Raw genomic sequence first — 22,542 nt, 5'->3', positions numbered from 1 at the left:
TGCGTGGATCCCCATGCGTCGGTCTCAGTGACACGCGGGGGAATACCTGTCATATACTTCAGTACATAGGAATTCTCAGCAAAGAAAAAGACAGGAAGCAGATGGGTTCTGCCTGGGGCCGCGGGAGGGAATGGCGAATGGGTGGAGGGGTGTGGTTTGAAGTAAGTAAACTCTGAGACAGGGCTGTGGTGATGGTGGCACAGCTGTATATCCTGATGATATCCCTAAAGGACTGAAAATCTGTAATAACTGAGTGGGGTGCGGTAGCTCAAATGTAGAGCGCCTGCTTAGTTTCCACAAAGCCCTGACTGGGATTTCCAGAACGACAAGGAAAAAGAGCAAAGTGGTCCTTGTGATACGCTAGCTTCAGTGTTGGGGGTGGGGCCAGGGAACCCTGGGAAGCCCTCGGTTTGGTGTGGGGCTCTGCATTTGGAAGGCTGGGCACCGATACCTGACGGGTTCTGATTGGCTCACTGGGCCTCTGTTGCCTCTTCTTCAAATGCTGAGCTCACAAGCGGCAGAGCTCACTCTGTGCCACCCCTGTACCTTACGCACAACCCAGTGCTTACTCGGGAGTTGAGCCCAGCAACCAGTCCCACGGGAGGAAACGGAGGTCAGGCATACGTGGGGCCTAGCATGGCTGGGGTCACACTTGGGTTCTCATCGCTTCCCCAGTCAGCTCTACGAGCCTTGCATCTGCACCTAGGCCAGAGTCTGGCCACTCAGGAGGCCCAGCTCTCCAGGGCCCCTCTTCTCTTTACAGCAATGTTCTCACACTTCCCACCTGCCCAGGAACCCATTGCCCTGAGGATCCCAACAGCCCCGACTGTCCCAACCACCTGTCTGTGGCCAGGACCTATCAGCCCATTTATTGGTTTTGGTTTTGTGTTTTGGTACTTATTTTAAACTTATCGTCTCATTTTTTTTTATTCTTGAAACTGTGGCCTGACCTGACCACTCCGTGCAGATGTGGTCAGCAGGGTGACGTGTCCCTTAGCCCTCACCTGTGTGGGGAACATCTCATGTTTGCTGTATGCAGGAACATGGCTCAGTGAAGGCTAGGAGGTTCTCAGAAAGTGCTTGCTTCAAACTGAACCACAGAGGTGCTCGGGATCGGGGAGAGATGTCTCCACTTCCCTGTCTTCCTTCAGAGCAGCACAATTGTGTATGTGTGTGTGTGTGTGTGTGTGTGTGTGTGTGTTTGTGCATGTGCACGCATGCATGTGTATGTGTGGTGCATGTGTGCATGAGCTTGTGTATATGTATGTGCATGTGTGTATGCATATATATGTGTGTGCATGTGTGTATGCATATATATGTGTGTGCACTGGTATGTGTGCATGTGAGTGTGCGTGTGTGTATACATGGTGGTGGTAGGGTTAATGTGTGTGTGCAAGCCAGAGGTTACTATTGAGTATCTTCCTCAATCTCTCACTGCCTTATTTTTTGAGAAAAGGAACTCACTGACATGGCTGGATTGGCTGGCCAGAAGCTCCAAGGATCCTGCCATCTCCATTCCCATGGCCGGGACTGCAGGTGCTTGCTTCGTGGTTCATATGCAGGGATCCAAACTCAGGTCCTCATGTTCACGTCACAAGCCCTTGATGAACTAACTGTCTCTACCCCACCTGCTTTTGGAGCCTTGCTATGTTGCCCAAGCTGGCCTAGAACTCCTGGACTCAAGTAAATCCTCTTGCCTCGGCTTCCTAAGAAGTTGGCCCTGCAGGTCCACACGCCCCAGTACTCAATTAGGCCCATTTACGAATCTATTTTGCAGACTATGGTTAGATCGATTTCCAAAGAAAAGGAACTTTTACCAAGTTTGAGAGCTGCCATTCACAGGTATAGACGCAGAGGCCTGGAGGGTAGAGGGAGCTTGGAAAGGTCACAGAGGTTGTGACTGACGGACAAGGAAGAGGAGGCAGGTCCCTGACCTCTATGTGGAGCCTTCTTGACTAGTCCACAGAGCTGCACGGGAAGCCAGGGCTTCTGCCTCAGACATTTCTATGCTATTCTTGAGGAATACTGAGCTACAGGCTAGAAAAATCTGGAGACATCACAGTTCTCCCAAGGTCCCCATCTCTTTTCTCTCCCTTCACACCTTCCTGAGGCAGCTGCCATGTTGGGCTGTCTTGACACATGACAGAGGTTGCTCCAGGGTCGGCTGTCAAAATTTGCTTGTGGACGGCAGCAGCTGGTGTAAATCAAACACGGGGAAATTCTGATAATTGGAAGACAAGGGAGACAGCGAACCATTTTCCTCACTGAGGAAAAAAAAACACTTATTGTTAAGACTGTCTACTCGAAAGTGAAATCAAGTTATGTGTGGACAAAACAGAATTATATGAATTTGAAAAGGCACAGTTTTTGGGAGAACGAACAAGGACATGACATTGTTGTAAATATAATTACCAGAGTCTCAGTATTATTCACTATTTTTCTCAGAATAATCATTCAACATTAGATGATGTTCACCCCCTCAAAGACAGAGGGAAAGTTTGGTATGGGCCTTAATTTGTGGGGGCACAAAAACCACTTTTCCCCATTAGAGATAGTCTGTGTGGTGCTAAAAAGGGTGCATTAGTTGACTTGTGCGTAATCGACTCTCTGACGCGGACAACACTTAGGAAAATTAAGGTATAAATGTGAGAGCTCAGCAGAGGCTGGAGCAGATGCCTGAGGTCAGTGGGACCGGAGCAGCGCCTCAGACCGAGAGCGACACCTGTCACATTGGAGGTGAGAGGGGGTGGCTCTGGGGGGAGGGTTGGATAGGGGCAAGAAATATTGACATGTCACCAACTAACAGAAACCAAGTCAAATGGCCCCTGGCTAGTCTCTGTGTCCATGGACTGGTGAGGACATGTAGTAGCCGCTCTGAGTGTAGCGGCCCCTCAGCAGAGACTCTGGAATGTGTTTTTGGTGGCTGGTGCCATGTAGGGACTGTGGTGAAGGCGTAGGTCTTGGACACATGGAGAAGTGACAGGCAGAAAGAAATGTTGCAGGGGTTGGTGGAGGCGAGGGAGGTTTTGGGGGCTCCTTCCAGGGTGTGGGTGTGAGGCAGGCTTCTGGGTTGAGATGAGAGCTGGCTGGATTCTCCTGTCAATGAAGGACTCAGCCGTGCATCCAAAAGCAGCTCAATTGCTGTAGAAATCAATGCGGCTCATCGATCACCCAGAACCAACTCAGTATAATTGCCTGGAAATTGATAACATTTTGCTTTCTCCCTCGATTGTGGCCAGGCTCCTTGCTCTAATTTTCAGTTACAATTATTGGATTTTGGAGGCTTCAATAACCCCATGCCTGACCCCTGCTCCTTACTTGAATAGACCTGAAATACTTATCATGATCATCATTATTATTATTGTTTTCCACCATAAACTGCCTCAAACCCTTCTTTGGCCCATGCTTCCTCATTGAAAACTTTGATTTTGTGTGGGGTGTCGGCAGTGCCAGAACTTTGCCTAGGATGTGCAAAGCCCTGAGTTCTGTCTCCCGCACCACAAAAAATGCTCAGCCTTAGATTTCCTGGCACTTGAAGTGTTCTTGGTCAAATGGCTTCAGAGCTGAGAGTCTCGATGCTTTGCAGTTCTCGGCTGCAAAGGAGAACATTTAATGAAGGTAGAAGACCCCTGGAGGTTTTTGCAGATATGTGGACACTTGGGACATGACTTGTTACTTGTCACAGATGTGTGTCTGTAGAATTCTTGTGGTGCTTGTGGCAGGAGGCTGGCAAAGGTGTCGACTGATGAGAATTGATGCCCCTTTCTCCTAACACCCAAGACCTCACCTATGTCCAATCCCAGAATTAACATACCCCCCAAGATCTAGAGTACCTTAAGTGTCATTAAAGATTAAAGGCAACTGGGTTTGGGCCACTTTGTCACATGGGACACAGGTGACAGCTATTTCATACTCTGTTCCTTTTTTTTTTTTTGGCCTTTTGAAACAAGGTTTCTCTGTGTAGCCCTGGCTGTCCTGGATCTCACTCTATAGACCAGGCTGGCCTCAAACTCACAGAGATCCTCCTGCCTCTGCCTCCCAAGTGCTGGGATTAAAGGCGTGCGCCACCACTCCTGGCCCAAATGACTCTGGCTGTTCCGGTCTTTGTTCACTGGGGTTGGGCAACCCTATGCCATAGGTTTGCAGAGCTGGGGTTGCTGTAGAATCGGGATTTATCCCTGGGGCCTTTGCAAGTACTGATGCTCCTGCTTGACCAGGCTGTGCAGGGACCGAACCTTATTATGAATGAATGGGGTCTTGCTGGACTTACGAAAACTGCTCCCCCAAAGGCTGCCCTCTGACGAGGGTTACTCTCACCTCCTTGACACCACTGCGTGTGCTGAGGGAGGTGCCAATCAAGCAAGTGTTCCTTCCTCTTTTGAGTTCTGGGAGGCCCCATGACACGGAGCGAAAGCTTTCCATTTTTGTTTTCCAATCCTTTCCCACGCGCAGGTGACCCGTCCTGAAGGTCCCGTGAATGGGGAGAATTGTGAATAGGGTATTGTATCTGAGAAATAGCCCCGTGAGCAGGAGGAAGTCTGCGGGCCTGGGAAGTAAGGGCCTGTTCTGAAGCGCCCACTCGAGCTATTTTGGTGGAGGACCATGTGAAAAATCCTCCCTCGTCCTTGGGCTCTAGTGTTGGAATGAGGATGACAGTGCCTGCTCTGGAGTGGGTGTGAGGGAGATCAAGGTGGGGACGGTGGGGTTTGGGTGGGGGCTGGGATCTCCTTTTGAGCTCTAGGGAGCAGGGGAGGAGGCAGAGGACAGCTTAGGTCAAGAGTAGGGCCCCAACTTCATGCCAGAGGGCTTCTGATTACGGGGGTAAAGAGTCATTTGGGCCAGCAGGGCATAGTGGTGCACACCTTTAATCTCAGCAGGGGCAAACAGATCTCTGTGAGTTCGAAGCCAGCCTGGTCTACAGAGCGAGTTCCAGGACAGCCAGGGCTACACAGAGAAACCCTCTCTCAAAAAAACCAGAAAGAGATATAGAGAGACAGAGACAGAGAGACCAGGGGACTGGAGACGACAGGAAGAAAGTGAAGAGCAGTGTGTTGTGGAGAGGCAGGAAATGCAGTGGTTTGTAGTCAAGGGGATCCCCGCCCCCGCCAGCGGCTTATGTCCAAAGAGTTCCCTGTTTGGAAAGTCCCACTTCTGGAGAGGCCCAGCCCTGCTGGAAAAGGAAAGCCCCGATGTGATATATGAAGAAGACAGGGAGTGTAGATACTTGACCCAAGAAATGAGGCCAAAGTCATATGAAAATGTAGCTGAGAGGCCTGGTGTGGAGTGAGGGGCCTGGGGCCCCAGTGAACAGTTCCCATGGATGCTTTCTGGGACCCAAGGCACCTCTGACCAGAGGAGGCCAGAATCTGCGGAAGGGGCCTGTTGCCTTAAGAGAAGTGAGCCCAGGCCAGCATGGTGGACTGGGTTAGTGCTGGCCCTGCCTGCAGAAATCAGCCCTCAGTGGGACTAGGGAGAGAGAGGAATCATGGGAGGGGAGGGGCGCCGCCTTTCAGGGACCAGTCAGATCCTCCAGAGCAGACATTCTGCTGCGAAGACCCAGCTCGGAGCTGGCCAGTGGCTCCACAGCAGGGCAGGCCAGAGCTGACAGGCGCATCCTCAGCCAAGGCAGCTCTTCCTAATTGCAGAGCATGTTGTTAACAGGCCCAGCCCCATTAAGGGTAACTGTGAAGTCTGTGAGGAAGATTCCAGGACACTCACGCTTGGCACTGTCCTCCCCGCTTTCAGAACGCTGTGTAATGCAGCGATTCTGCCAGGCTTTCAGGAAGCTGAGGCAGGAGGATTATGAGTTAGATGTCAGCCTGGGCAACACAGTGAATTCCAGGCAAACCTTGGCTACATTTCTAGATGCTATGTCATACCCTACCTCCAAAATGGAAGCTTCTGGAACAGGAAGTTTCTGTCTTTCTCCAACACAATGAAGCAGCATGAATCTATCCTCTGAATGAAATGTGTCAGGTGACTACAACAAGAATTTCTAGAGAGTTCCTTATGTGTTTCTTCTCACATGACCTGATAATTAAGGTTATTATCCCCATTTTGCGGCTGGGGAGACTGAGGTTTAGATGGGTTAAGCCACTTGTAATGGGGAGCTCGGCAGTGAGGGCAGAACCGGGATTTGAGGTCAGATTTATCTAAGAGTGTGGTACCCTCCGCCCCCTGTGTCAGTCAGCCAGGGGATGATGCTCTCTCCTGAGTGCGTGAGTGTGTGTGTGTGTGTGTGTGTGTGTGTGTGTATGTGTCTGTGTGTGTGTTATATGTGTATGTGCTGTGTGTATGTGTGTGTTGTGTGTGTATGTGTCTGTGTGTGTGTTATGTGTATATGTGCTGTGTGTATGTGTGTGTTGTGTGTGTATGTGTGTGTGTTGTGTGTGTATGTGTGTGTTGTGTGTATGTGTGTGTGTTGTGTATGTGTGTGTTGTATGTATGTGTGTGTTGTGTGTGTATGTGTGTGTTGTGTGTATGTGTGTGTGTTGTGTATGTGTGTTGTGTGTATGTGTGTGTGTGTTGTGTATGTGTGTGACGTGTGTGTGTGTGTGTGTGTGTGTGTGTGTGTGTGTGTGGTGTGTGTGTTCCCCTCACACTTTCCAGGCGGTTTTCACTATGTTAACTGATTTTCTGCTCAGCCTGATGAGGTGGCCAGTGTGGCTTCATCCCAGGTAGGGAAGGCAGAGCTGAGGACTGACTGTGTTGAACTTGAAGCCAGGTGTGTCTGATTTCCAAAGCCCCACAGCCAAAGGATGAGGACCAGGGCTTGTCACGGAGTGGTGTCCAGGGGACACTGGCTGTGTCTGATCGTGCCCTCCTGATCTTCTTTGCAGGTCCCAGCCAGGGGTGGAGGATGCCACTCTGGGTGTTCTTTGTGATTCTCACCCTCACCAGTGGCTCCCACTGCTCCCCGACGCCTTCGCTGCCCTTCAGGTAAGCAGCCAGGATTCCCGCACCTCTGAGACCTCCCTGCAGCAGGCGATGCTAACAGGACCCACCAGCCGCTTCTTCACAGTGCCCACTGTTCACCTCGGGCAGGCACCAGGCATGGCGCCCCAGAGGTCATGCGGCCGGGCTCGGAGTCTCTCTGGGAGTGAGGAGAACCCAGAACAACAGAGGGAGGCCTGTACTGAGATGCAGTGTAGCTTACACTGTCCTCTCACCTGGCCCCATCCTGACCTCTGACCCTTTTGCACAGGATGCGGCGATACGCAGATGCCATCTTCACCAACAGCTACAGGAAAGTTCTGGGCCAGCTGTCTGCCCGCAAACTGCTCCAGGACATCATGAGCAGGAAGCACGGGTAGGCAGCCATTCTTGGAGCTCCTTCTGAAGTCACCTCTGATCAGAGCTGGGAAGGCCTGATGCAGGAGATAGGGACCAAGCTTCGTTTGTTCCCTGACACAGTATACATTGGTGGTTCTCAACCTTCCTAATGCTGCAACACTTTAATACAGTTCCTCATGTTGTAATGACCCCCGACCATACAATTGTTTTGTTGCTACTTCATAACTATAATTTTGCTACTGTTATGAATGGTAATGTAAATATCTGATATTCGCAACCCACAGATTGAGAACTGCTGGTATATATCCTTTCTGGATTTTGCATAGGTCAAACCTCTACTTACCTCTACACCTTCTGTGTGTCTCGCCCTGTCTTTGGCTCCTGCGGTGACGGTGACAATGTTCCTATTTGATCAGGGCTCCGGGCCAGAAACAAAGACTAGGCATGGGGACATGTGCTTACACGAGGACTCCGCTGCCAGGGCAGCCTCTCTAAGTCTCTTTCAGATCTTTGAGACCACCTGTCATTACCTCCCTGGACAGACCCATCTGTCCTCTCTAAAGGACGCACAAAGTGGCCGAGCGAAGATCCAAACAACCTCACTTTGTAGTTTTTGTTTGGAAAACCCTTCAACTGTACAAAAATGTCCTGGGGATGGAGTTAGCACGGGCTGCGTTTGCAGAGGACCCGAGTTCAATTCCCAGCACCCACGTGAAGGCTGACCGACCCCTCCAGTCCTAGGGGATCCCTCCCATGCCTTTTTCTGGCCTCCACAGGCACCAGACATACATGTAGGCAAAAAAAAAAAAAAAAAAAAAAACACCCAAAAAACAAAAAAAAAAAATAAAAAACAAACAAACAAAAAAACGCAACAACAACAAAACCCATACACATAAAAACAAATAAATACAAAATTTAAAGCTACAGCCGTACTCTTATAGCCAACAGATCCTAACATTTTATCATTTTCCCTAGATCAACCCCCCCCACACACACACACACACCTGGACACATGTACATTTACCGTAATGGTCTCATCTTTGCTGAGCCATTTTTTAATTTCTTATTTCTTTTGATGCAGGGTCTTCTATAGCTTAGGCTGGCCTAAGATCCATATGTATCTGAGGATGACTTGCTTCCGAGCCTCCTGCTTTCGCCTCCTGAATGCTGGGATTGCAGGCCTGCGCATTACAGTTATGACCTATTACCCCGATGCACTTAGGTCTCCTAACACCTAACGAGCACCACCCCCTCCTGTCCTCAATGTCACTGTCACTCACATCACAGATTCACAACTGATCTCATCAGTTGTCCCAGCAGATTCTTTATAACTATGTCTTCTCTCACCCTGGACCCAGTGTAGGATCACAGACTCCATACAGCCATCATCATATCTCTTTTCCTCATCGTTAGATTTATTTTGTGTGTATGACTGTTTTGTTCTCATGTATATCTGTGTACCACGTGCATGCCAGGTGCCCCCCCAGAGGGCGCTGGGTTCCCTGAATCTGGAGTTATGGATGGCTGTGGATGCTGGGAATCAAACCTGGGTCCTCTACAAGAAGCGCTCTTAACTGCTGAGGCATCTCTCCAGCCCTTCGCATATCTTTACGTTTAATCTGGAAGATGCCTGATTTTCTTGACTTTGACAGCTTTGACTAGTAAATGTCATTGCCTCCTAGACTGCCCTTCACAGTGAATTTATCCCAGGTACCTTCATAATTAGTACCTGCTGTGGCCTTCTCAACCACGGTATCAGAAGCTGCTGCACAATGGCTTGTCCTGCTACTGGTGGACAATACATTTGGCCACTTGTTTAATGTGCTTTCTGCCAGATTAGCAGTCTGTGGGGAGGGTTTTCGGTGGTATGAATATGCACGCTGTATTTTTCACTGCCATGCCTACCGCCCCCCAGATGTTGCTGAATTGTAAGTGGGTTTCCTAAGAATTCTCATCAGATACTGGAATAGCAAAGGGCTACATCCTTGACTGGACATCCTACCCAATGGCAACCTCACCGATGATTCTCCTTTCCGAACCCACAGGGAGAGGAACCAGGAACCAGGAACCAGGGTGCGGCTTGGCCGTCAGGTGGACAGCATGTGGGCAGACCACAGGCAGATGGCACTGGAGAGCCTCTTGGTAGCCCTGCTGCAAAAGCACAGGTGACAGAGGAGGGGGAGGGGGAGGGGGTGTGCACCACAGGTGAGGGGGGTAGAGGGGAGGCAGAGAGAGATTGCTCCGGGGACTTTAGAGACTTCCTTCCCTCTGGGTTTTCAAGAAAAGCAAAGAATTGCCTTCTCTTCACAGGGCCGAGAGCCCCACCCCCCCAGGCCTCAGGGACAGGGAGCATGATGGCCACTGCAGTGTGTCCAGTGCAGAACAAGAGGCCAGGCTCAGTGTGTCTTGAACTGTTATCAGTGCTTCTGGTATGGATCTCAGACCCTGTTTTAACAGGTGTCCCAAGGGATTGTATTGTGGGTGATGTGAAGGGTACACCTTGGATCCCCTGTGAAGTCCATGAACCTATAACGCCCAAGACAGGCCAGCTTTCCCATGCCCAGTGGCTGACCAGAACAGGCGGAACACCGTCATGAGAGGCAAAGCTGGTCATGATGGTCCTTTCCCATCTCACTGGTCCTCACATTTTCACTGGAGTTTCCCCTTTTACAAAAGAGAAAAGCAAAGCTAAGAAGCAGGATCGAAGAGACTAGCCAGTCCAGGCTTGCTTTGTATACCTTGGGATGTCTTCCCATAAGACTCCAGCTTCCAAAGAATGGCATAATGGTCAGCCTGGCTGTACACTGGGCACATACACTTCCGGTACAATTCTGTCAGGTGCTCCCGCACCAGCCTATGACACAAACTCAGTTCCCTCAGAGCCGCCCATGCACTCCCTCACCTTCTAACCTAATTAGACAGCCGAGAGCTCACCAGCTTCACCATCAGGCACACGATCAGGGTTTGCGGGGTGGGAACCAGACTGGAGGCTGGGTGCCAGTCTGGATCCCAGGCCTGGTTCTGGATCTGTCCCCAATTTCCTCCTCTACAAAAGAACCAGGTGAACTCTGATGCCTTCTAAGGGCTCAAAGGCTAGAACTGTGGGAATATTGTCTCTTAAGAATTCCATCCAGTGCCTCTCACCAGGTAATCTCCCTCTGGAGTCCAAAGGAAGAAGTCTACAGGCCTTTGTTATCCTTCAAACATTACAGGGGGCCCAAGAGAAGTGGAGCTTGGTGCCTTATGCCTGTTACCCCCGTATTTGGGAGGTTAAGATAGGAAGATTAAGAGTTCAAGGCCAGGGCTGGAGAGATGGCTCAGCAGTTAAGAGCAGCACTAGCTTCTCTTCCAGAGGTCCTGCGTTCACTTCCCAGCACCCACATAGCAGTTCACAGCCATCTCTAACTGTAGTCCCATGGGATCTGATGCTCTCTTCTGATTTGCAGACACACATGCAGATAAAACACCCAGGTACATAAAATACATGCCTAAGTCAATACATCTTTAAAACAAAAAGTTCAAGGCCAGCTGGGCTACTTAGTAAGCTCCAGGCCAGCCTAAGCTATAGTATGAGACTCACCCACCTCTGCTGTCCTTCCTGACAGGAAGCTGCCATTTGGTTTAGCCATTTTTTGACTTTCATAGCAGCCGTCCAGCAGATGCTGTGTGTGAAGGCTGGGGCTAGGGATCAGCTGTGTTCAGATCAGGGGTAGCCTCTTCTCCTGGAGTCTGTATCTCACAGAGACAGTGAGGACTCCCACCTGTTCTTGGGAGGTTGCTCGTTCAACCTGTGACCAACAGAAAGGTTTGTAGGGAGTGGCGCATGTTTGTCTGGGAAGAAGCCGGTCCTGTCTAAGGGGCAGAAGTGGTCTCATCATAAGGGACGTGACCAGCCCAGGGGCTCAGTGGCAGCTGTTAGCAGGGGAGGGGCTAAGAGTGGGATTTACATTTCTGCAGCCATGAGCATCTTTCCCGTGTCTGCCTGCTGCCTCTGGGAACTCAGTTCGGCTCCTGCTTACTAGAGTCTAGACTGAGTGTCTCTTTCTTTCTGCAGCAGGGACTCCCAAGGATGAAGCCTTCAGTGGAGGCTTGAGCCAGCTGTACGCAAACACAACTGGACCCAACTACTTCTGCTTCAGTTCTGACCCCCCCCCCTTCCTCTGTAAATACAATAAAATCCCCCATCCTGATCTGCAGTTCAATTTCCTCTATGGTCAATCTGATTTTTTTTTTCTTAACGTGGTTTATATGGCTACCTTTCCCAGGGCAGCATCACAAAGAATAAGAACACAAAACAGCTGGAGCAGAGAGCCAGCTCAGTTGGTCAAGTTACGGCTGTGCAAGCAAGTGTGAGGACTTGAGTTCAGGTCCTAGCACCACATGAAAGCCAGGCACAGGAGCAGTCTCAGTGTGTGTGGGGGTGGGTTGGGGCGAGGGGGGTAATCAAGAAAGATGGATCCCTGAGGCTCACTGGCCAATCAGTTTGGTCTAGTTTGTGAGTCCCAGGATCCAGTGAGAGACAATGTCTCAGAAAACAGGTGACTGTCCTTGGCTACACAGTAAATTCGGGTCAGTCTGGGATACATACCACACTGTATAAATAAATAAATAAATAAATAAATAAATAAATAAATAAATAAATAAATAAATAAATAAATCCATTTTATTGTAAGTAAGCCTTAAAAATTGATAACCGTAGCTGGGTGGCGGTGGTGGTGAACACCTTTAATCCCAGTACTTGAGAGACGGAGGCAGGAGGATATCTCTGTGAGTTCAAGGCCAGCCTGGTCTACAGAGTGAGTTCCAGGACAGCCAGGGTTACACAGAGAGACCCTGTCTTGAAAAACAAAAACAGAAACAAACAAAAAAGACAACTGAGAAGCCTAGACAATGGGATATCTGGAATAACTGATTAAAAGTGTAAAAATAACCACAGCATTTAAAATTGGATGGGACTCCTACCTCTTGGCTTTCCCAGCCAGCCTGGTTCACTGGCAGCAGGAAAGGGAAGCACTTGACCTCAGTCCTGGGAAGCCTGCGGCCAGGGCCCCATCTCCCAGCACCAGGGCTATGAAAGACCACCTGCTCCACGCCCCCACCCCCCAGCCCGGGCAAGCAACGTCAAGCGTGGGAAAGGCGCTGTAGGAAGCCATTCGGGCGGGTGGAGAGGACAGTAACAATGGGACACAAAAGCTCCTGCAGAGGAGAAGGCTAGCCCAGAAGGGCAGGCTGAGGCAGGGGGCGGGGAACCTGCCAAGGTCTGGGACAAAGGAGGAGCTGGGCTGAATGGGAGGCCCACACCCCCTCCTTCCCGGCCCCACCTGCTCATCTCTTTCCCTGCCCTGTCCCAACAAACACAAAAAACTCGGGGCTCTCTCAACTTTCAATTAGTTTTTCAAATGAAATAATGACCGCTGAGAACCGAGGCTATTTGTGGGTTTTGAGGTGAATGCAATTACAGAGGGTAAAACCACCGCAGCAACCCTGGGCTTTATCTCCTTCAGCAGAGACACCAACGACTGCTTAAAGACTCAGCTCCTCCCCACAGAGGAGCTGGGAGCTCCCCACTCCCGAGGGGCCCTACTTAAGACTGGGGACTATTTTTATTGCACTAAAGATGTTTTCTAATCAATGGAGAACTTGTCCCTTTCGTGTTCCTATTAACTTGGAGTTCGCAGGGAGACTCCCCCGTTGCTCCCTACAACTGCCCTTTGGAGGGGGCAGAGCTGCGCTTGCTGGCAGGCTGCCTGCCAACTGGTACCAGGTCACACACCCAGGAGGCAGCAAAGCTGGGGACTGACGGCTGTGGGGAGGGGCGTGTTCTTTGTGGCTCTAAGACTCCAGGCTCCTCAGAACTGTGAGCTGGGACATCAAGTGACTTAAACGATCAGGCACAGGTAGACTTTGAACAAACTGCTCAATGGGCTTCTGTTAACAGGCCCAGGGTGTCCTCATCACGGCACAGGTGCTCTTGATTTATGATGGGGACACACCTGATTGAAACCTGGGAAACCACCGGAAAGTAAAAAATAGAGTGAAGGGCTGTGCCTGGTGGTTCATTTTATAACCCAATACTAGGGAGACTGAGGCAGGGGGGTCATGAGCTCCAGGTCAGCTTGGGCTACATAGTGGGCACCCCCACCCCTTGGTTTTTTGAGGCAGGGTTTCTGTGTAGCCCTGGCTGTCCTGGAACTCACTCAGTCGACCAGGCTGGCCTCGAACTCAGAAAGCCACCTGCCCTCCTGAGTGCTGAGATTAAAGGTGTGCATCACTGCCCAGCTCACATCTTGTCTCAACAAACATTTCATAGTCCTAACTTAGCTAGGGAGATGATTCAGTTGTAAAGGGCTGGCTGTGAAAACAGGACGACTCCGGTTAGATCCCCAGTGCCTATAAAAACGCTGGGCATGGTGCCCAACCCTTACAATCCCACTGTTGGGTATGAGCTAGGCAGATCCCTGGGGCTCAGTGGCCAGTCAAGCCCACTTGGCCAGCTTGAAATTAAAGTAGTTGTGAGCTGCCTCATGTGGATGCTGGAAACTGAATTTGGGAGTCCTCTGCAAGAGCAGTATGTGCTCTTAATTACCATCAAAATCCAGGTTTTTGAAATATAAAATCTCTCAGAAAACAATTTGTGTGTCTGTGAATGTGTGTGTGCATGGGGTGAGCTTCAGGTGTGTGTCTGTGAGTGTGTGTGCATGGGGTGAGCTTCAGGTGTGTGTCTGTGAATGTGTGTGTGCATGGGGTGAGCTTCAGGTGTGTGTCTGTGAATGTGTGTGCATGGGGTGAGCTTCAGGTGTGTGTCTGTGAGTGTGTGTGCATGGGGTGAGCTTCAGGTGTCTGTGAGTGTGTGTGCATGGGGTGAGCTTCAGGTGTGTGTCTGTGAGTGTGTGTGCATGGGGTGAGCTTCAGGTGTGTGTCTGTGTGTGTGCATGGGGTGAGCTTCAGGTGTGTGTGAGTGTGTGTGCATGGGATGAGCTTCAGGTGTGTGTCTGTGAGTGTGTGCATGGGGTGAGCTTCAGGTGTGTGTCTGTGAGTGTGTGTGCATGGGGTGAGCTTCAGGTGTGTGTCTGTGAGTGTGTGTGCATGGGGTGAGCTTCAGGTGTGTGTCTGTGAGTGTGTGCATGGGGTGAGCTTCAGGTGTGTGTCTGTGAGTGTGTGTGCATGGGGTGAGCTTCAGGTGTGTGTCTGTGAGTGTTCATGGGGGTCAGGGGTCATGTACCTTGTTTTTGAGACTGCCTCTTGTTGGTCTGGGGCTCACCGACTGTGGTAGCTCTGGGGATTTGCCTGTCTCTGCTTCTCCAGGGTTGAGATCATAAGCACACTCATCATTTAGCCATGGGTACTGGGGTCAAACTCAGGTCTTCATGCACTGAGCTTTCTTCCTAGCCCAAATGTCTCAAATTTTAAATGTTGGCATCTGGTTCAAGTATTAACTACCATGGATAAAACACAATACTTACAGGTCACTGGTTTGCAGCCTTTGGGAGAGGTGAGGCCTCCAACTGCAGAATTTCAGATAGAACCATCCTAGAGTTCCGGGTTCTTCTTTCTCTTCCGGGACCAAACTCCAATTCCCTTACCACAGCAAAATCTGGCTAGCCTAGAAAGCAATCTCTGTACCCCAAATTTAACAAAGATTCTAAGATACAGCTCTGTCTAATCTGGATCTCATAGTCTGTCTGCCTCAGCCTGTGTGGATTACAAATGGGTGCCACCATGCAACGTATTGTGTTTCAGTAGCATTACAGACAACGGGCCAAGTTTTAGTCATATACATTTGTTCTTAAATATTACTATTATTTGTGTGTGTATGGGAAATCAGTTCTCTTCTACCTGTTGAGGCAGGGCTTCTCTGTGTACTCCAGGCTAGCTGTTCCAGCAGCTTCCAGGCAAGTTTCCTGTCTGCCTCTTACCTCCCTGCAGGAATGCTGGGATAACAGGCGTTTACCCAAGTGGTCAGTGCTATGGTTTGAATTAGAGTTCCTCCAAAACCATGATGAAAGAAATCCACAATGCACTGCATTAAGAGGTGGGATGATTTACACAGTGTATGGATTATTACCTTTATTCAAGGGTCTGGGGGAACTAGCTAGCTGCTTTTGTCATTCTGTCCCTTCTGTTATTGGGAACATTAAACAGCACCAATATATATCATCCAGAGGGGAAAGTCTCTCTCACTGCATACCAAATGTTCCAGGGCCTTCTGAATTCCAGTACCCAGGACTGTAAGATCTATCCATCTACCTATCTTATTATTTATAAATTATTTATCTATCTACCTATTTTAGTTTATAAATGATCTATTTTACTGTTTCTAAACTACCTACCTACTTCAGGTTATTTTATCACAGAATGAATGACTGAGGCAGTCAGCTTTCTTTTTGAGACAATTCCAACACTTCTGTACATGCCAAATCCAAACATTCAAAGAAAAAGCCTAGAGCAGGTCCTTGTGACTGAACACCAAGGATCTGTAAATACAAGTGTGGCTCCTCTGAAGGAAGAGCTCCCTGCTGGAGCAGAAAGGACACAGGCTTTTCTAGGCCCCTCTCAGTCCTGCTAAGAAAGAGTGAGAAAGACCAATGGAAGACTGCTGAGGCACTAATAACCCAGCCCCAGCTCCGCCCTCACATTATACACTCCAGGCTTTGGGCACGGGAATAAACTCTCAATGAAACCTTTGTTCCTATCATCATTCTTTTTATTCCAAAGTAGATGAATTACAGACTTCAACTTTTCAAATGTAACATCTGGGTAGTCTGGGATATTCACAGCATCTTGCCAGACATCATGACAAAGGGACACACAATCTGGGCCCAAACATATCTGCTCTGTAAAACAGAAAGTGAAAAACAAGTAAAAGTGTAACCACATCTCAACTTCTTTTTTCTTTTTAAATAACAGATTTTTTTCATTTTCTCTTTTGTTTCCCCTCATTCCTCTTTTCACACTATGAATGGTCTTCACTCCTTGGTAAAGAATCATTTCCGTTTTCAGGGTCGTCAACCTTCTTCTGGAACTAATGTGCTGTTCTAGAAGAAAATGAACACAGACACAGTCACTGATGGTTTCGGCCGACGGTTATGGTTCCTAGTGGGACAAGAGGGAGACCGAGTGGTTCTCCCACTGGAAGATGTTACTGACCAGGGGACAGCCCTGATTCTATTGGTTCCATTTATACATGCCCCATCTCACTTCAAAAACTGGAGCCCACGATGGCTTGAAAACCCTGAGTCAGCCCTGACACTAAGGAAGGAGCATGTGGAAGTACAGAGAGGTAATTCCAGGCACACCCTCACAGTATAGGCCGAAAGACGGAGGAAGGTTAACCCTGCCAGTGCAGACTCGGGATGAGTCTGGATAACAGCACTTGGCTCACGAGAACCATCACTACTTTTATTTGTCTCATTTTCATTTCTTCCTGATGTATAGGTTGGTTAGTTGGTGGTTTGTTTTGGTTTGAGGTAAGGTCTTGTTATGTAGCTCATGCTGGCCCCAAACTTGTGATGCTGCCTCAGCCTCCTGAGTGCTGGGAGGCGCACTTCTCAGACGATGAGTGTCTCTCTGCCACTTTCTTCTCACCTTCCCGACTCTAAGAGCCGCAGAAGCAGAAGAGAAACTGATAACCCAAAGAGAATGCGGCTAGGTGGCAGCAGCAAGCACGCGGCAAGCAGAAGCAGCTCTACCTCCTCAGTGGGCAGTGGTCACGGTGAGGACCGGAGCGATGATGTCAGCTCAGAAGGGCAGGCTGCAAACCAATTGCTAAAGCGGTGCCCAGGAGGGCACACAGGCACAGTGCTGGGTCCTGAGGACCAGAGTGTGCGTTTCTAATTCCTTACCAATGCTCAGAGCTTCCTAACACCAGGGTGTGTGCCTGGCAATGGATATTGCCACAACCATGCTGCAAGGACAGCAAAGGTATGAAACGAGGTGGTAGAATCAGCAACCCTAGACCTTGGCCAAGAACAGAGACCATCCACTATACCCACTCAAACTGACAGGTGGCCTCAGCTGGCAGCACTGAGCCACAGGGGGTAAGCCTGCACACTTGGTTCCAGCCCTACATGTCCCAAAGGCTCCAACAGTCGAGACTCAGGCAGCAGGAGGGTCAGAGAAAGAATGAAAGAACTCAACAAGCTGCAAAGGACTAGTTCTGAAGACAAACACTTCAAACAGAGCAATTAAAATTGAGGGCAGAACTGAAGGAGGAAGGCCAGGACCTAAGGGTGGCAGGAGGGAGAGCCTGCAGGCGCACAGGGGAGCCTCAGACTGCGGTGAGTCTCTTACTGAGGCGCCAGTCACATGGCGACATGCTTATTTTTGTTTGTTTATTCATTATTGATTTAGACATGGGGTCTCCTATAGTCCAGGAGATATTAAACTCCTCACCCTCCTGCCTCTGCCTTCAAATGCTGGGATTATAGGTGTAAGCTACCACGTCTGGTACTATACATCGCTTAAACCTAGAAAAACAAACAAAAACCAACCTCCTAAAAAATGCCATTTTCTCTCTGTGTTAAGGACAAGGTCACCCAGCTTCTCCACACTAAACTGAGAAAGCTCTGAAGCCTGTTTTTGTTGACTTTTCCTATTTTCTGAGGCCTAGAACTTTTCTGAGGACCAGGTGTGCTGGGGTTTGCTTTTTCTGTCTTTGGAAGGGAAAGCTATTTCTAAGGCAAGGGATAAAAGGAGACATGATGTGAAAATGAAAATACCTCTGTTCTACTTGTGCTTTAAGGCAGAGGTCAGCCAATCACACCACACAGGCCCAATCCAGCCCACCTCCAGGCTAAGGAGATGGTGCCACGCTCTCGTTTGCATGGCCCATGGGTTTACACGACAGTGCTGCGCTGAAGGAGATGAGGAGTTGTAACATACCGGACAAAAGCCTACACCAGCATGGCCTCCCCCCAGAATTCCTCAGGGCCCCTCACCTACGGGAGCAGAGCCATCAAGCAGCACCCCGCCTTTGCTCTGGTGCTCGGTGACTTTTCCTCCCCAACAAGAGCCCTCAGAAGGAGGACAGCTGTGTGCCACGCCCTGAGCTCCGGGCATGATTCTGCTGTTGCTTTGATCCATGGTCATCAGTCACTCACAACTGAATCTCACCAAATCACATCGTTCGGCCAAGTAGAGATTGGTGTTTATGGAAAGGCCTAGAAGTAGTGACAAGGTGTGCCAGGAGTTGCCATGGGACCACTGTTTAGTGAATCCATGTAGTCTGGGTTGATGAGGCCCTTGTCAAGAAGCCCAGGTTAGACTTGTCTTATCCACCAGTATTCTATGGGGAAGTTGCCCTGGTCCAGTCACAACCTCAACCAGCAAGCTGTAAAACGGCCTCAGAATTCACTCTGGTGTAGGGAATGGTGGGAGGAATGAGCGGGCTGAAAACAGGACAGTAACTAGCATGCATGGAGTAGGCAAGATGGGAAGGGAGCCTGCATCTGGGACGAGTCGCCCTTCATCTTTACCGTAGTGTCCTATATTTTGCCAATCTACTGCTCTGCTCTGCAGCGATCCTGCCAAAGGAAAGAGGGTTTGAGAATCAAGAAAGGACAGAGAGAGAGAGAGAGAAACAAGTGAGGACACATGGTAAACCCGACCACTGCTCCTGTCCAGGCTGGTCCTCTTCCCAGGCAGCACAGGCTGTGAGACTCGTGAAGGGACCGAGGAGTGTGGGGGGAGCCACCGGGCCTCCAAAGAGTCACGACTCTTTCCAGCAAGTGCGTAAGAGTCGGGGTTCACAGCAGGAAGGCTTGCTGCATGGACTCTATAGGAATGGCTTCCTCACACTGCTCTCCCCATGACTTTGCTGGTCTTGTGGACCATTCCCAGAGAAGAGAAAGTTAGCCAAGCCCAGCTTTCTGCTCCTTGGGACCCAGACTGGTTGCTGCAAGGGAACCGTGTTCTGCTGGGAAAAACCACCGAGCCCTGGCCCTTTCTAGATGCAACGCACAGGGGCAGGAGTGAAGCAGAGACTGGGGCACCGCGGGCAGCCCTGACGGGACCCAGACTGGCACAGGAGCTCACAGTGACCCCCACCCTGCCCGGTCATCAGTGGTCCCCTCGATAACACCCTTCCGGATCAAACAGACCTAACTGGCAGTGTGTTTAAGGGCACGTGACCGAGTTCCATTCTGCCAGCCTAAGTCCCAGAGGGGAGAAAGCAGGGTGCGTCAGAAAATGATTTCTTTCAAAGGTGAAAGCAATTCTGACCTTTTCTTATTGGCCTTTGCGTGGCTGAAATCAGTCAGGTTCTAATAAAGTCAAATCAATGAGAAACACCTATGTGACATTTAAATTTGCCTCCAATTCTGTTCTGAAAGTCAAGCTGCCACCACATCAAGGTCTGAACATTTGTTTGCCTCTCAGGCTGTCTGACTCCTGGGTAGCAGTGTGGGCCTTTGAGTGGATGCTCCTGCTGGGAGCTGCTGCCAAGCTTACACAACTGCCGAGGGGCAGAACACAAACCTGTGGGTAGGAGGAAGAGTTCTGGCACCATCCAGAGCCCCAGAGGTGCCATGGTGGGGGCACAGGAGAGAGCAGGGCAAGAGGGCTTTCCACCACGTATCTAACACACTTTAGTCAACTTAATGCAGTTCTTCCTCCTTTCCTAATGTGTAGGACAGACTTTAACATCTACAACTAGTCACGAAGGTTACTTTCCTCTTTACAAGACCTGCTTATGGCTTCTCTAACAGGCTGGGTGGCTATCATTCTGCCACATAGCTTTACGGTCTCAGAGCTAGGCTGGCAGTGCCCACACAGACATCTCTTATCCCACCCTGGAGCTTGGTCCATCCCCAGCCTCACCTCTTGACTGCCTGCTGGGCCAACATTCGATTGCCAGCCAGAAATGTCACAGTGCCCAGGACAGCCAGGTACTTCAGGGTCTGGAACATGTTGAGCTGAGTCCAGTACACATACATGAGCCCCAGCATCGCTACAAGAAGTGTCATGACATCCAATTAGACAAAGCAGTGACAACGGGAGGAGAGCAAGGAGCAGGACCTGTGTGTCAGAAAGGTCCGTTTTTCTAGGCAGCTGGTATCTCAACTGCAGAAAGTAGATGACTCAGTAGATCTGCTCTTCAGCCTTGTTTACCAAGAAATCTAGAGTAAAAATCTGACTAAAGTACTACCGCTCTCCCATCTACAGGCCTGTTCCCGTCTACTCTCTGCTTCCTTCATGAAGGGCTATGTCTTTATAATATTTGAGATAATTTTATGTTTCAAATTTTTAATAAAAACATTCAGGACATGAGTCATTTCCTTTTCATTAGAACCATACCAAGAATGATCTGCCATTGTGGCTAGGATGTGAGCAGGGAGGCCTGGGAAGGCTCAGTGGAAAGGGTTAACTCAGTAAGACCCAGACACTGAGAGTCCTGGGTTTTGTACAAGCTCCATCCTTACCAGCTTGTAGTTTCTCGAAGACCAAATTCTCTTACCATCAAATGGACCATAGTCCCAGCCCCAGTGACCTCAATCAGGGTTGAATAATGAGAATCAAATAAGGAAACACATACAAAAGCACCCTGGCACAAAAGTCAGGGTTCTAAATCCATTTCTCTTCAGGTCTTGCTCCTAGCCTGACCCAGGAAGGCTGTCACTTAGGTCCAGTAACCAAGTGGGGGAGAAAGGTCATTGTGCCAGTTCCGCCCAGGACGACAGACGAACTGTGCTTAAGCATTTTTGAGGTCATGGACCACTGTGAGAATCTGATCAAAGTTACAGACTCCCTTTTCTCAGAAAAATACAAATGCACCTTCGCCTGGAATGTCAAGAGGTCCTATGGACCCCTGGAGTAGCCATGTACTGTGGATGCAGAGATGGTGACTCCTTGGAGAGGCAAAGGAATTAAAATACTGAACTTTCCAGTGAGATGCAAAGGCTTGGAAATGCTTACCGATCTGGGAATTTACTGCCCTGTTATGTTTCGGTTGTTTAGAGTCTGCATCCTCCAAGAACAATGGAGGACAGTGTGTCTGATGGAGGAAGGGATTGTTTTCTATTATTGTCCAGAGAGAGCCGCCAACAAATGTGAGGATCGATGTGGTGGGGAAAGGTAACCTTTGGAAACTATTAAATGCTCTTCATCCAGGAAGATGGCTCAGTGTAAAGACACGCTAAGTGAGTAATCTCTGGAAGTGAACAGGGCTATTAAATGAGGGTAAATGGTTTGCCACAGCCCCTCCAGTACAATGAGGCCCAACAGAGTGGCAGCTGTTCTCAGCTGATGGGCCAAACAGGTTTATCATCATCATATTAACTGTCCTAAAGGCCAGGAGGAAGAGGGAAATGTTATGCTATTAAGCCATTATAGTTAATAGGTTGTGGACCTACTTAACAGAGCTTTTTTGTGGGCAGGCAAAATGTCAGAGGAGGTTAAATGGAATTAGCAGCCTGGGGCACTTACCAGCATGTCCCAGGTGAAAGATAATCGTGCTAGGAGCAAAAGTGAAGTTGGAGATATTGGCACCAATCCGGATCCACTGAATGATGGAGAAGTAAATGAAGATTAGACTGTGAAAGAGTTCTATTACAACATGAAATGGTTCTCTACTGTGCCAGCATTGATCCAATGGCGAGCACCAGAGCTTCCAAGTTCACACACACTAGAAAGACAGGGACTTTCCAGACGACAAGCACCCTATTCCGAGTCCTCAAGAACTGTCCCTTCTTCCTTCTGAAAGGCAGCAGAGTAGCTGCTCTCAACTGGGCTTGGGTAACTCAAACCTGAGCATCATTTTCAACGATGGCAAACTCTTCTATTTTAAAAAAGGCAAGACCATGGAGGCAAAGGTCAGAAGCTACATTAATGAGGATGTGACTGACACTTCCACTAAGTTCTGCAGGGCTGGTACCATGAGCTACAGGCAGCAGGAACATGCTCTCATTTTGGACTCTGTGCCTTCTGAAACTCTCTCACCCCAAATATAAGAATACCCCCTCCCCAGGTCTGTTTATGAAAGCTTGTGGCATGCTTCTAGATTTAATCACTCCTCTTTGTTGAAAAATCAACCAGTTAATTTAAAACGTAGGTAACCTGCCAAAAATAATATCTAAAATTTTTTTTAAATTTTTTTTTTTATCTTTTCTTTTTTTTTCCTGAGACAGGGTTTCTCTGTTTGCACCTTTCCTGGATCTCACTCTGTAGACCAGGCTGGCCTCAAACTCACAGAGATCCGCCTGCCTCTTGCCTCCCAAGTGCTGGATTAAAGGCGTGTGCCACCACTGCCCGGCT

At 49.3% G+C, this 22,542-nt stretch overlaps 2 protein-coding genes across 6 annotated transcripts in view; one reads left to right on the top strand and one right to left on the bottom strand.

The window, feature by feature from the left end:
- The first annotated feature begins 2,681 nt into the window (after positions 1-2,681).
- Positions 2,682-11,495, top strand: Ghrh (growth hormone releasing hormone). 2 transcript variants are annotated; one of them, XM_042277189.2, is made up of 5 exons: positions 2,682-2,736; positions 6,840-6,939; positions 7,205-7,309; positions 9,339-9,458; positions 11,348-11,495. In XM_042277189.2, the coding sequence occupies exons 2-5, from the start codon at positions 6,860-6,862 to the stop codon at positions 11,364-11,366; spliced, it is 324 nt and encodes a 107-aa protein (XP_042133123.2). In that variant the 5' UTR covers positions 2,682-2,736; positions 6,840-6,859; the 3' UTR covers positions 11,367-11,495. The 2 variants fall into 2 exon arrangements, with proteins under 2 accessions (XP_042133123.2, XP_076424858.1); XM_076568743.1 differs by lacking the exon at positions 11,348-11,495 and adding an exon at positions 9,604-9,716.
- A 4,480-nt stretch (positions 11,496-15,975) lies between these two features.
- The window catches only part of Rpn2 (ribophorin II), a 51,194-nt gene continuing 44,627 nt past the window's right edge, over positions 15,976-22,542 (bottom strand). Inside the window, exons 15-18 of one of the 4 annotated variants that reach the window (XM_042276670.2) lie at positions 21,715-21,790; positions 20,110-20,239; positions 18,768-18,815; positions 15,976-16,328 (exon numbers count right to left, since the gene is read on the bottom strand). In XM_042276670.2, the coding sequence (XP_042132604.2) occupies positions 16,316-16,328; positions 18,768-18,815; positions 20,110-20,239; positions 21,715-21,790 (267 nt within the window). In that variant the 3' untranslated portion in view covers positions 15,976-16,315. Of the gene's footprint in view, positions 16,329-18,011; positions 18,147-18,230; positions 18,816-20,109; positions 20,240-21,714; positions 21,791-22,542 lie in introns of those variants that run through there. The other 3 variants (XR_013050900.1, XR_013050901.1, XM_042276671.2) reach the window with 3 other exon arrangements.

This window comes from Peromyscus maniculatus, chromosome 4 (assembly GCF_049852395.1).
Source record: "Peromyscus maniculatus bairdii isolate BWxNUB_F1_BW_parent chromosome 4, HU_Pman_BW_mat_3.1, whole genome shotgun sequence".
NCBI lineage: Eukaryota > Metazoa > Chordata > Mammalia > Rodentia > Cricetidae > Peromyscus > Peromyscus maniculatus.
Note: the sequence above shows the minus strand (reverse complement) of the source record. Positions and strands in the feature narration are given on the sequence as shown.

Excerpts from the sequence above, each read along its gene's own strand:
- Ghrh (XM_076568743.1), top strand. The coding sequence starts at position 6,860 with ATGCCACTCTGGGTGTTCTTTGTGATTCTCACCCTCACCAGTGGCTCC. Across the intron at positions 7,310-9,338 it reads ATCATGAGCAGGAAGCACGG|GGAGAGGAACCAGGAACCAG; the intron begins GTAGGCAGCCAT and ends CCGAACCCACAG. Across the intron at positions 9,459-9,603 it reads GCCCTGCTGCAAAAGCACAG|GGCCGAGAGCCCCACCCCCC; the intron begins GTGACAGAGGAG and ends TTCTCTTCACAG.